Source organism: Nerophis lumbriciformis, linkage group LG14, assembly GCF_033978685.3.
Source record: "Nerophis lumbriciformis linkage group LG14, RoL_Nlum_v2.1, whole genome shotgun sequence".
Classification (NCBI taxonomy): Eukaryota; Metazoa; Chordata; class Actinopteri; order Syngnathiformes; family Syngnathidae; genus Nerophis; species Nerophis lumbriciformis.
Window position 1 is genome coordinate 44,529,417 of NC_084561.2, and position 14,807 is coordinate 44,544,223.

Below are 14,807 nucleotides of genomic sequence, written 5' to 3' on the forward strand. Positions count from 1 at the left end.
CATTTTCACAAGCTAAAAGACACTAAACATACTAAAGCAGTAAAACAAATAAATAAAAACAAGTGACGTAAAGAAGAAAACCATCCATTTTCTACCGCTTGTCCCTTTTTGGGGTCGCTGGAGCCTATGTTGAATTAATTAAACATGTATTAAAATGTGAAAGTAAGCCTGACAACGCGTGTTTTATTTTTGTATGCTAGACACATTGTGACGTGTTTGTATTTTGTACAACGTACCACTAAAATACAATTGTGTTATTGGTCCCTGAACGCCGCGCGAGCCTCCTTCTGCGGTGACACTGATGCTTCCTCCTCATCGTACTTTTCCACCGCCGTGACATTTATTAACATCATTTCCACCACCGCTATGTTACTTTTTTACCTCTGTCCCATGCCGCGTCACTCGTGAACGTTTCCCCCACGCGTGGTTGTTGTCTCGCATCGAGCCCGGCCTGTCAGCTAGCGGGCTAGCTTGAGAAAGATCCGCCAGGATGAGCAGTGCGACGCACGTCGTGCAGGTGACTAATGTCTCGCCCAGCACCACCTCCGAGCAGATGAGGACTCTGTTCGGCTTCTTGGGGAACATAGAAGAGCTCAAACTCTTTCCACCCGAGTGAGTATTTTTTTGGGGGGGGGGGGAGCCTTTTCTTTTGTCCCTGGCTTCGAACGCGGTAGGCCTCATGTCAAGCTAACGATGCTAATGCTAAAGCTAATGCTAATGCTTCTATTTTCCTGTGTGAAGTTGGCGCGCTAAACCTTGACCGCGTGTTATTAACTTAATTAAATTCATTGAATTAAACTTGTTCTAATCTGTGCTGCAACACATTTTGTGTATTATAGTTTTAAAGTTGACGTTTTATATGCAATTCACGTGTTATTAATCATAACTAGACCGAACTATGTCCAAATCTCCTCATACGTGTTCCAATCATTTGTGCTGCAACACTTGTTTGTCTATTATAGTCTTTAAGTTGACATTTTATATCATATAGTGCAATTCACATGTTATTAATCATAATTACACCCCCAACTATGTCCTAATCTCCACAAACATGTTCCAATCATTTGTGCTGCAACACCTTTTGTCTATTTTAGTATTTAAATTGACGTTTTATGTAAATATAGTGCAATTCACGTGTTATTAATCATAACTAGACCCCCAACTATTTGTTAATCTCCTCATACGTGTTCCAATCATTTGTGCTGCAACACATTTTGTCTATTATAGTTTTAAAGTTGACGTTTTATATGCAATTCACGTGTTATTAATCATAACTAGACCGAACTATGTCCAAATCTCCCCAAACGTGGTCCAATCATTTGTGTTGCAACACTTGTTTGTCTATTTTAGTATTTAAGTTGACGTTTTATGTTAATATAGTGCAATTCACGTGTTATTAATCATAACTAGACCCCCAACTATGTCCAAATCTCCCCAAACGTGGTCCAATCATTTGTGTTGCAACACCTTTTGTCTATTATAGTCTTTAAATTGACATTTTATATCATATAGTGCAATTAATGTGTTATTAATCATAGTTACACCCCCAACTATGTCCTAATCTCCTCATACGTGTTCCAATCTGTGCTGCAACACATTTTGTCTATTATAGTTTTAAAGTTGACATTTTATATGCAATTCACATGTTATTAATCATAACTAGACCTAACTATGTCCTAATCTCCTCAAACTTCAGTGTTTCCCACAGGGCAGGCATCTATTTGTGGTGGTGTGGTCGGGGGGTGGGGGGTGGCGGCGATGACCAAGAAGAACGCGGAGTTGGAATATAATTACAACACTTTATGTACATATTTATATACAGATTTGAACAATTAGTTATTCACTGAAATATATTTATTAATTGTGGTTCTTACAAAAAATATATCTTATAAAATATAAAAGCTAAAATGTCTCTTAAAGCTCTGCCCCTTTAATTAGTGCATACTAAATAATTTAACTTTAGCCTACTACTACAACCATATTATTTACCAGCAACATGAAGTGAAACAGAGGCAGAGGTGTATGTTTTGTCGTGGTCCTCTCTATAAGGCACATAAGAATATAAATTAGGACCCTTTTCATGAGAAAAGTGCATTTCTGATCTGACCCTGCTTTATTTTTCAGTGTTTGCTGAGTCTCACCTGTTCCCTCCGCCCTAATTTTTCTACTTGCCCGACTTCTCAAATCTACTTGCCCCAATATTTTTACTTGTTCTGCCTAGGTTTTTTTCTGGCTGTGTAGTGCTCATGGCTTATATCTTACTAAAATCCTTCCCGTTGACTATTTACAACACTACACAGTATTTATTATTATTATTATTATCTATAATTACATTTAAATGGCATTGCATACATGTAAAATTAAATGCTATTTCACATTATTTGACCAGTAGCAGTTACACTCATCTGAACAGGTCAGCCACCTGTTTAAAGCCCGATCACAGTTGAAATCTTGAAATGAAGGGCCTTTAATGGCCAAAACATTAACCTGGACAACATTTTAACAGCTGCTTGGCTCAGATTTGATTCTTTTCATTGCATTCACATGCTGCAGTGGACATTTTAGCTTGAGTATTAATGTAGTATCTGAAGCACCGTCTCCACGTGTGTTTATTGACAACAGGGTTATAACCTGGACACGTTAGCTCGTCGGTATGAAAACAGGTGATTGTTATTACGTCCGTCTGCCCCGGACCCAGAGTCAAACAGCGGCGGTGTTAATGAAGCAGCGTCAGGCTGCTCACCGTCAGTGAAACGCTCGGTGAAATCGCGGATTAACGTTAAATATATGACGAGCCGCGAGCGATGCAGCTATAACCTATCTACCATAACCTATATTACCCTCGTATTTTGATCCCGTCCGTCCGTCTTCGTCTTCTTCTTCTTCTTCTTCTGGCCCACCAGGTGAATTAAGTGCTATTGGCGGAGTTACAATGCATAGTAGGCTACCGCCACCTACTGCACCGGAGTTGTAACTACAAGGTACATTCACAGACAGAGTCCCATTGCTTTTATGAGCGGTCGAGCGAGTCAAAAGCCGAAAAATCCATTTGTGGCGGACGTAATTCTTTCGTGGCGGGCCGCCACAAATAAGTGAATGTGTGGGAAACACTGAACTTGTTCCAATCCCCACTGCAACACCTTTTGTCTATTATAGTCTTATGTTGACATTTTATATCATATAGTGCAATTCACGTGTTTTTAATCATAATTACACCCCCAACTATGTCCTAATCTCCTCATACGTGTTCCAATCTGTACCGGTAATCCGTGTGCGGATGGAGAGATTGCGTCTTTTCATGAACCGGATCCCTGACGCTTAGTAGGAGCCATTTTGTGGTCTTTACAGATGTAAACACACAAAGGAAATGAAACGTACGGTGATATCCGCGCGCTTTTTCTTCTTCTACGCGGGCGGGTGGTTGCTTACAGTAGAAGAAGAAGCGCTTCCTGTTCTATGGGGGCGGGTGCTTACCTTGGCGGTTGCTTGCGTAGAAGAAGAAGCGCTTCCTGTTCTACCGGGAAAAAAGATGGCGGCTGTTTACCGAAGTTGCGAGATCGAAACTTTATGAAAATGAATCGTAATATTAATCCATATATAAAGCGCACCGGGTTAAAAGCCGCACTGTCAGCTTTTGAGTAAATTTGTGGTTTTTAGGTGCGGCTAATAGTGCGGAAAATACGGTAATCATAATTAGACCCCCAACTATGTCCTAATCTCCTCAAACGTGTTTCCATGCATTTGTGCTGCAACACATTTTGTCTATTATAGTTTTTAAGTTGATGTTTTATGTTAATATAGTGCAATTCACGTGTTATTAATCATAACCAGACCCCCAACTATGGCCAACTCTTCTCAAACGTGCAGCTGTTTTTGCCCATTTATTATAGTTTTGAAGTTATTGACCTTGTGTGGTTTTTATGTGGTAATTAATGTATTCATAACTACACCCCAACTGTGTAAAAAAAAAAAAATCTCCAAACATGCCCCCATTTTGATTGTGCTGCCAACATTTTTGGTGTAACTATTATAGTTTTTAAGTTACTAATGTTTTGTTACGTCACTCCTAGCTTTGTCGAGGAATGATTTCATCTGATTACTCGTTAACTATAGCAACAAAGTCGTTAAGTTGGCACCACTGATCCCTTCTGCTATGTCTTCCAATCTGTGCTGCAACACATTTTGTCTATTATAGTTTTAAAGTTGACATTTTATATACAATTCACATGTTATTAATCATAACTAGACCTAACTATGTCCTAATCTCCTCAAACTTGTTCCAATCCCCACTGCAACACCTTTTGTCTATTATAGTCTTTAAATTGACATTTTATATCATATAGTGCAACTCACGTGTTATTAATCATAATTACACCACCCTATTATGTCCTAATCTCCTCATATGTGTTCCAATCTGTGCTGCAACACGTTTTTGTCTATTATAGTATTTAAGTTGACGTTTTATGTTAATATAGTGCAATTCACGTGTTATTATTCATAACTAGACCCCCAACTATTTGTTAATCTCCTCATACGTGTTCCAATCATTTGTGCTGCAACACATTTTGTCTATTATAGTTTTAAAGTTGACGTTTTATATGCAATTCACATGTTTTCAATCATAACTAGACCTAACTATGTCTTAATCTCCCCAAACTTGTTCCAATCCCCGCTGCAACACCTTTTGTCAATTATAGTCTTTAAATTGGCATTTTATATCATATAGTGCAATTAATGTGTTATCAATAATAATTACACCCCCAACTATGTCCTAATCTCCTCATACGTGTTCCAATCTGTGCTACAACACTTTTTTTTGTCTATTATAGTATTTAAGTTGACGTTTTATATGCAATTCACGTGTTATTAATCATAATTAGACCCCCAACTATGTCCTAATCTCCTCAAACGTGTTTCCATGCATTTGTGCTGCAACACATTTTGTCTATTATAGTTTTTAAGTTGATGTTTTATGTTAATATAGTGCAATTCACGTGTTATTAATCATAACCAGACCCCCAACTATGGCCAACTCTTCTCAAACGTGCAGCTGTTTTTGCCCATTTATTATAGTTTTGAAGTTATTGACCTTGTGTGGTTTTTATGTGGTAATTAATGTATTCATAACTACACCCCAACTGTAAAAAAATATATACAGGTAAAAGCCAGTAAATTAGAATATTTTGAAAAACTTGATTTATTTCAGTAATTGCATTCAAAAGGTGTAACTTGTACATTATATTTATTCATTGCACACAGACTGATGCATTCAAATGTTTATTTCATTTAATTTTGATGATTTGAAGTGGCAACAAATGAAAATCCAAAATTCCGTGTGTCACAAAATTAGAATATTACTTAAGGCTAATACAAAAAAGGGATTTTTAGAAATGTTGGCCAACTGAAAAGTATGAAAATGAGAGCCCAGGTTGCTCTGATAGTGGCCTTCAACTCTTCTGCGTTTTTGGGTCTGGCATTCTGCATCTTCCTTTTCACAATACCCCACAGATTTTCTATGGGGCTAAGGTCAGGGGAGTTGGCGGGCCAATTTAGAACAGAAATACCATGGTCCGTAAACCAGGCACGGGTATATTTTGCGCTGTGTGCAGGCGCCAAGTCCTGTTGGAACTTGAAATCTCCATCTCCATAGAGCAGGTCAGCAGCAGGAAGCATGAAGTGCTCTAAAACTTGCTGGTAGACGGCTGCGTTGACCCTGGATCTCAGGAAACAGAGTGGACCGACACCAGCAGATGACATGGCACCCCAAACCATCACCCAACCATGCAAATTTTGCATTTCCTTTGGAAATCGAGGTCCCAGAGTCTGGAGGAAGACAGGAGATGCACAGGATCCACGTTGCCTGAAGTCTAGTGTAAAGTTTCCACCATCAGTGATGGTTTGGGGTGCCATGTCATCTGCTGGTGTCGGTCCAATCTGTTTCCTGAGATCCAGGGTCAACGCAGCTGTCTACCAGCAAGTTTTAGAGCACTTCATGCTTCCTGCTGCTGACCTGCTGTATGGAGATGGAGATTTCAAGTTCCAACAGGACTTGGCGCCTGCACACAGCGCAAAATCTACCCGTGCCTGGTTTACGGACCATGGTATTTCTGTTCTAAATTGGCCCGCCAACTCCCCTGACCTTAGCCCCATAGAAAATCTGTGGGGTATTGTGAAAAGGAAGATGCAGAATGCCAGACCCAAAAACGCAGAAGAGTTGAAGGCCACTATCAGAGCAACCTGGGCTCTCATAACACCTGAGCAGTGCCAGAAACTCATCGACTCCATGCCACGCCGCATTAACGCAGTAATTGAGGCAAAAGGAGCTCCAACCAAGTATTGAGTATTGTACATGCTCATATTTTTCATTTTCATACTTTTCAGTTGGCCAACATTTCTAAAAATCCCTTTTTTGTATTAGCCTTAAGTAATATTCTAATTTTGTGACACACGGAATTTTGGATTTTCATTTGTTGCCACTTCAAATCATCAAAATTAAATGAAATAAACATTTGAATGCATCAGTCTGTGTGCAATGAATACATATAATGTACAAGTTACACCTTTTGAATGCAATTACTGAAATAAATCAAGTTTTTCAAAATATTCTAATTTACTGGCTTTTACCTGTATATATCCAAACATGCCCCCATTTTGATTGTGCTGCCAACATTTTTGGTGTAACTATTATAGTTTTTAAGTTACTAATGTTTTGTTACGTCACTCCTAGCTTTGTCGAGGAATGATTTCATCTGATTACTCGTTAACTATAGCAACAAAGTCGTTAAGTTGGCACCACTGATCCCTTCTGCTATGTCTTCTTATTCTCTGGCAGACCAGTCGCTTTATAATGTTTATGCGCGAGGGAAGGTAGCGCCAAATCAACGTCTGACGGTCCAAATGTGTGCAAATAAAAAGATGTCCGGGGCCTGTCCTCGCATGTATGTTTTGCACAACTGATCTATGTTTTCTTCCAGTGACTCTCCCTTGCCTGTGACCTCACGTGTCTGTTTTGTAAAGTTCCTTGAGTCCGAGTCTGTGGGGGTTTCTCAGCACCTGACCAACACCGTCTTCGTGGACCGGGCCCTGATCGTGGTGCCGTTCGCAGAAGGTTGGTGTCCGCTTCTTGTTTTTCTGACAAGTCATGTTTCGCTCAGCCTGTCAGTCTCCAGGGAACGCTAAGGTCGCACAAAGAAAAATGTACTTTGTCTTTACAATCCAGCTGTAAACTTCTCTCTCTGTTATTTGTGTTGTGGTCTTCATAGTGGACAAGTCAATTGCAGAGAGTCCCCTACGCCTACCTTGCTGGCTGAAGGTGGTCCTCTGCCGCCATCAGGACATTAGAAAAAAATGGCACCAGGCTCGGAAGCCCCGTTTTTCCTCCTTGTCTCTCTCTAAACTCTCTCATTTGTTGGCTCTATCCAAACCATCTTCTCTGAAATAGTCCTACAGCAAAACCAATGATTGTGGTGAAGGTGCTGGGCTTTCTCCATCCTTAAGTAAACATCAGGACGAATGTTGCATCCCGATCTCTCGTTATCTTCACGCCCAAAAGAAAGCAGTGGGCTGGTTTCTACAGCTAGGGTTGCAAAGGGGTGGAAAGTTTCCGGCAAATTTCCGGAAACTTCCTGGAAATTTACCACGGGAAGTTAAGCTCGGGAAGTTTGGAAATATTGACCATTTTTTGATTATTCAAAGTTAGACACCGTCCATGGGGATTAATGGGAATACCGTATTTTCCGCACCATAAGGCGCCCTGGGTTATAAGCCGCGCCTTCAATGAACGGCATATTTCAAAACTTTGTCCACCTATAAGACGCCCCGTGTTATAAGCCGCATCTAACTGCGCTAAAGGAATGTCAAAAAAACAGTCAGATAGGTCAGTCAAACTTTAATAATATATTAAAAACCAGCGTGATGTGGGCGCGCATGGAGTCGTATATCAACATGGACGGAGCTGCGTGAAAAAAGCCACCCGGCCTCTTCGCGTAAACTTACCTTAACCACTCGCTCATCTTTTCTTCATCCATCCCTTCGAGTTAGCTTTTATGATGACGCCGGCTGGAAAGGTCTCTTTTGGCAAGGTCTTCCTTTTGAATATCACCATGGGTGGAAGTTTCTGGCCATTAGCATGGCAAGCTAGAACCACAGTGAAGGATGACTTCTCATTCCCTGTGGTGCGAATATTCACCGTACGTGCTCCCGTTGTATCCACAGTGCGGTTCACAGGAATATCAGTTGCTGTGAAATAGTAATCCGTGTGCGGATGGAGAGATTGCGTCTTTTCATGAACCGGATACCTGTCGCTTAGTAGGAGCCATTTTGTGGTCTTTACAGATGTAAACACACAAAGGAAATGAAACGTACGGTGATACCCGCGCGCTTTTTCTTCTTCTACGCGGGCGGGTGGTTGCTTACAGTAGAAGAAGAAGCGCTTCCTGTTCTATGGGGGCGGGTGCTTACCTTGGCGGTTGCTTGCGTAGAAGAAGAAGCGCTTCCTGTTCTACCGGGGAAAAAGATGGCGGCTGTTTACCGAAGTTGCGAGACCGAAACTTTATGAAAATGAATCTTAATATTTATCCATATATAAAGCGCACCGGGTTATAAGCCGCACTGTCAGCTTTTGAGAAAATGTGTGGTTTTTAGGTGCGCCTTATAGTGCGGAAAATACGGTACATTCGGATCGCTAACGTTGTTAGCATAAATGAATGGGATTTAACATAGAGAAAACTAGCATCACGGCTAACGGATAAATATTTTCGGTTCATTATGAGACCGTGGTGGTACATAAACCTAGCTAGCTAGAGATATTGACCCCAAAATCATTGAACAAGTACAGGAACAGCTAGCTAGCTTGAGTGGAAGTCTGCTGGAGTAGTCTACAGTCATACAGTAACAAGCAAGTACACCTCTTTTACACTTAAATACCATAGATCAAATATATTTACCCCATCAACACTTACCTGACTGGATGAAGTCCTTGGGCTCAAATACTAGAGTGGCCTCAATAGTAGTGTGTAGCATGCTGGGAATTATCTGTGCATGTGATGGAGGAATGCACAGTACAGGGTTGAAATTCTACTGAATTTGCATTAAATCAGGTTGTTTTAACTAGTAGTCATGCTGCAAGATATAGCATGTTGCATTCAATGTTTATTCCTATTAATTCCCATGGAGAGTTTCCAACTTTGAATATTCCCGGAATTTTGCAACCCTATCTACAACCACTAAATGACAGTCATTTTGATTCCAACTATTGCACCAACCCACACCCGGCCCCTTAAGCTTTTCTATCTGGCCCGCCGGACATTCCCAAATCATTTTGTTTTAGATCTTTAAGATGGAAAGTGTAGCTGCCATTATGATGTGCAGTCATGTTTTGAACTATACAAAGTATTTCAATGGTTGGAATCTGCGCTTTTGCATGATATACTAGTTACTGTGGTAATCTAATTAGTTACTATGGTACTCTAATTAGTTACTATGGTAATCTAAGTCACAGCAGTTTTGATTGATTGATTGAAACTTTTATTAGTAGATTGCACAGTGAAGTACATATTCCGTACAATTGACCACTAAATGGTAACACCCTAATAAGTTTTTCAACTTGTTTAAGTCGGGGTCCGTGTTAATCAATTCAGACAAGGCACCAAGGAGTGTGGGTGGGGAGCGTTTCCATAGAGTGTTTCCAGAGTGGCCAGCCTGAAATGCAGGTGTCCAGACGCGGAAGGAGATTTTTACAACAAAGTTCTAAAGATTAGTGATATATAAGATCATAGGTGGGTTTTTTTTTTTTACCCTTTGCGTTCATATTTCGCCGTGTTTGTTGTGTTTCGCTTGATTGTAAAATATGTGGATGGAGAGGGGGTGTGACGGTCATATGTTGTCAATATTCAGTGTTTTATCGTTCATAGTTAACTTTGTAACATTCTTTATTTTCATGTACATTCTGGGTGTCTCATTCAGTAAAAAAAAATACAATTCCATTCCCATTTTTAAGACGGTCTGTCATAACGTTTTTAGCTTTCAACCAGACATTATTGTAAGGTTTTGTAATAGAGTTCCTGAAAATAGATATACCGGCCCCCAGACACATTTGTTTTCTCTGAATTTGGCCCCCCGAGTCAAAACAATTGCCCAGGCCTGCACTAACCAGTGTTTCCCACAAAACTGTCAGCTATTTGTGGCGCCGTGAAAACAAAACATGACAAGTAAATGTGATGTCAAACCCTTTTTTCTGGTGACTACTCCCACATTTTTCAACCCACTTCAACCGTTCCACCGTCAAAACATTCCTCTTAATCAGAACAAAGAACAAAGTTGTTTTTTGAACTGTAAAAATTCCCAGTTTTCCGGGATTCCGTATTTCTCAATTAAAAATGTTACTACCGGTACTTCAACATTTCTCAACCGTTTTGAAAATTTCCAACACCAACCATTTCAATTTATTCAGAACATTACTTTTTTTTTTTTTAGCATTTTCCCAAAATTCCCTATTTTCCCCAAATTTCTATGAAATTCCCATTGAAATGAATGGGACATTTTTCAAAGTTCCACAACTCGCACATTTTTTTATCCGATTCAAACCGTTCCAACTTCAAAATATTCAGCCTGTTCAGGAACTGTGTGCTCCCTTTCAATAATTATATAAAAATATAGAATTTCCAGTTTTTAGGGACATTTTTTTTCCCCATTCAAAAATGAATTATCCATTTTTCAAACTTCCACAATTCCCACATTTTTCAACCGATTCAAACCATTACACATTCAATTCATTTTGGAAATTCAAACAACCTTTTTTCCACGTTCAACAATTTTCCAGAAATTCCTGGGGTTTTTCTAACCTTATTTTCAACCTTTTTTAGTGCAATGACTCCTTTCACGTTATTCAACCCATTTCAACCGTTCCACCGTCAAAACATTCCTCTTAATCAGAACAAAAAAAAAAGTTATTTTTTGAACTGGAAAAATTCCCAGTTTTCCCGAAATTCCAGGGATTCCGTATTTCTCAATTAAAAATGTTACTACTTCAACATTTCTCAACCGTTTTGAAAAATTCCAACACCAACCATTTCAATTCATTCAGAACATTCAATTTTTTTTAGCATTTTCCCCAAATTTTCATGAAATTCCCATTGAAATGAATGGGACATTTTTCAAAGTTCCACAATTCCCACATTTTGTTATCCGATTCAAACCGTTCCAACTTCAAAATATTCAGCCTGTTCAGGAATTGTGTGCTCCCTTACAATAATTATATAAAAAATATAGAATTCCCAGTTTTTAGGGACATTTTTTTCCCCATTCAAAAATGAATTACCGGTATCCATTTTTCAAACTTCCACAATTCCCATATTTTTCAACCGATTCAAACCATTACACATTCAATTCATTTTGGAAATTCAAACAACCTTTTTTCCACGTTCAACAATTTTCCAGAAATTCCTGGGGTTTTTCTAACCTTATTTCCAACCTTTTTTAGTGCAATGACTCCTTTCACGTTATTCAACCCATTTCAACCGTTCCACCGTCAAAACATTCCTCTTAATCAGGAAAAATTCCCGGTTTCTCCGACATTCCAGGGATTCCGTAATTCCTATTTCTCAATTAAAAATGTTACTACTTCAACATTTCTCGGCCGTTTTGAAAAATTCCAACACCAACCATTTCAATTCATTCAGAACATTCAATTTGTCTTAGCATTTTCCCCAAAATTCCCTCTTTTCCCGAAATTTCCATGAAATTCCCATTAAAATGAATGGGACATTTTTTCAAAGTTCCACAACTCGCACATTTTTTTTACCCGATTCAAACCGTTCCAACTTCAAAATATTCAGCCTTTTCAGGAATTATGTGCTCCCTTTCAATAATTATTAAAATAAATTCCCGGATTTCATAGAATTCCCAGTTTTTAGGGACATTTTCTCCATTCAAAAATGAATTATCCATTTTTCAAACTTCCACAGTTTCCAAATTTTTCAACCGATTCAACCCATTACACCTTCAATTCATTCTGAAAATTCAAACAACCTTTTTTCCACGTTCAACAAATTTCCAGAAATTCCTGGGGTTTTTCTAACCTTATTTCCAACCTTTTTTAGTGCAATGACTCCTTTCACGTTATTCAACCCATTTCAACTGTTCCACCGTCGAAATATTTTTCTTAGTCAGGACAAAAAAAACAAGTTGGTTTAAGAACTTGGAAAAATTCCCAGTTCCCGATACCATTTTTCAATTAAAAAACTGTTACTACTTCAACATTTATTGACCGATTTTAAACAATTTCAACACCAACCAATTCAGGACATTCATACTCCTAATAATTTTCAATAAAGTCCCACTTATCCCCAAATTTCCAGGAAGTTCCCATTGAAATGAATGGGACATTTTTCCAAGTTGCACAATTCCCACATTTTTCAACTGATTCAAACCATTACACATTCAATTCATCCTGGAAATTCAAACAACCTTTTTTCCACGTTCAACACATTTCCAGAAATTGAGTTTTTCTAACCTTATTTTCAATCTTTTTTAGTGCAATGACTCCTTTCACGTTATTCAACCCATTTCAACCATTCCACCGTCAAAGCATTCCTCTTAATCAGGACAAAAAACAAAGTTGTTTTTTGAACTGGAAAAATTCCCGGTTTCCCCGAAATTCCAGGGATTCCGTAATTCCTATTTCTCAATTAAACATGTTACTACTTCAACATTTCTCGACCGATTTTGAAAAATTCCAACACCAACCATTTCAATTCATTCAGAACATTCAATTAATTTTTTTAGCGTTTTCCCCAAAATTCCCTCTTTTCCCAAAATTCCACGAAATTCCCATTGAAATGAATGGGACATTTTTCAAAGTTCCACAACTCGGACATTTTTTTATCCGATTCAAACTGTTCCAACTTCAAAATATTCAGCCTGTTTAGGAATTGTGTGCTCCATTTCAATAATTATGAACAAAATTCACGGATTTCATAGAATTCCCAGTTTTTAGGGACATTTTCCCCATTCAAAATGAATTATCCATTTTTCAAACTTCCACAATTCCCACATTTTTTAACCGATTCAAACCATTACACATTCAATTCATTCTAGAAATTCAAACATTATTTTTTCCACGTTCAACAATTTTCTAGAAATTCCTGGGGTTTTTCTAACCTTATTTCCAACCTTTTTTAGTGCAATGACTCCTTTCACGTTATTCAACCCATTTCAACCATTCCACCGTCAAAACATTCCTCTTAATCAGGACAAAAAACAAAGTTGTTTTTTGAACTGGAAAAATTCCCGGTTTCCCCGACATTCCAGGGATTCCTTAATTCCTATTTCTCAATTAAAAATGTTACTACTTAAACATTTCTCGGCCGTTTTGAAAAATTCCAACACCAACCATTTCAATTCATTCAGAACATTCAATTAATTTTTTTAGCGTTTTCCCCAAAATTCCCTCTTCCCGATATTCCCTCTTTTCCTGAAATTCCCATTGAAATGAATGGGACATTTTTCAAAGTTCCACAACTCGCACATTTTTTATCCGATTCAAACCGTTCCAACTTCAAAATATTCAGCCTGTTTAGGAATTGTGTGCTCCCTTTCAATAATTATATAAAAAATATAGAATTCCCAGTTTTAGGGAAATTTTTTCCCCCATTAAAAAATGAATTATCCATTTTTCAAACTTCCACAATTCCCACATTTTTCAACCGATTAAAATCATTACACATTCAATTCATTTTGGAAATTCAAACAACCTTTTTTCCATGTTCAACAATTTTCCAGAAATTCCTGGGGTTTTTCTAACCTTATTTTCAACCTTTTTTAGTGCAATGACACCTTTCACGTTATTCAACCCATTTCAACCGTTCCACCGTCAAAACATTCCTCTTAATCAGGACAAAAAACAAAGTTGTGTTTTGAACTGGAAAAATTCCCGGTTTCCCCGACATTCCAGGGATTCCGTAATTCCTATTTCTCAATTAAAAATGTTACTACTTCAACATTTCTCGGCCGTTTTCAAAAATTCCAACACCAACCATTTCAATTCATTCAGAACATTCAATTTGTCTTAGCATTTTCCCCAAAATTCCCTCTTTTCCCGAAATTTCCATGAAATTCCCATTAAAATGAATGGGACATTTTTTCAAAGTTCCACAACTCGCACATTTTTTTACCCGATTCAAACCGTTCCAACTTCAAAATATTCAGCCTTTTCAGGAATTATGTGCTCCCTTTCAATAATTATTTAAAAAAATTCCCGGATTTCATAGAATTCCCAGTTTTTAGGGACATTTTCTCCATTCAAAAATGAATTATCCATTTTTCAAACTTCCACAGTTTCCAAATTTTTCAACCGATTCAACCCATTACACCTTCAATTCATTCTGAAAATTCAAACAACCTTTTTTCCACGTTCAACAAATTTCCAGAAATTCCTGGGGTTTTTCTAACCTTATTTCCAACCTTTTTTAGTGCAATGACTCCTTTCACGTATTCAACCCATTTCAACCGTTCCACCGTCAAAATATTTTTCTTAGTCAGGACAAAAAAAACAAGTTGGTTTAAGAACTTGGAAAAATTCCCAGTTCCCGATACCATTTTTCAATTAAAAAACTGTTACTACTTCAACATTTATTGACCGATTTTAAACTATTTCAACACCAACCAATTCAGGACATTCATACTCCTAATAATTTTCAATAAAGTCCCACTTATCCCCAAATTTCCAGGAAGTTCCCATTGAAATGAATGGGACATTTTTCCAAGTTGCACAATTCCCACATTTTTCAACTGATTCAAACCATTACACA

At 38.2% G+C, this 14,807-nt stretch overlaps 1 protein-coding gene across 1 annotated transcript in view; it reads left to right on the forward strand.

Annotated features, from left to right (window-relative positions):
* Positions 1-260: 260 nt before the first annotated feature.
* The window catches only part of LOC133616337 (uncharacterized), a 30,609-nt gene continuing 16,062 nt past the window's right edge, over positions 261-14,807 (forward strand). The window contains exons 1-2 of the mRNA XM_061975477.2: positions 261-612; positions 6,975-7,108. Of these exons, the coding sequence (XP_061831461.1) occupies positions 491-612; positions 6,975-7,108 (256 nt within the window). The 5' untranslated portion in view covers positions 261-490. The remainder of the gene's footprint in view (positions 613-6,974; positions 7,109-14,807) is intronic.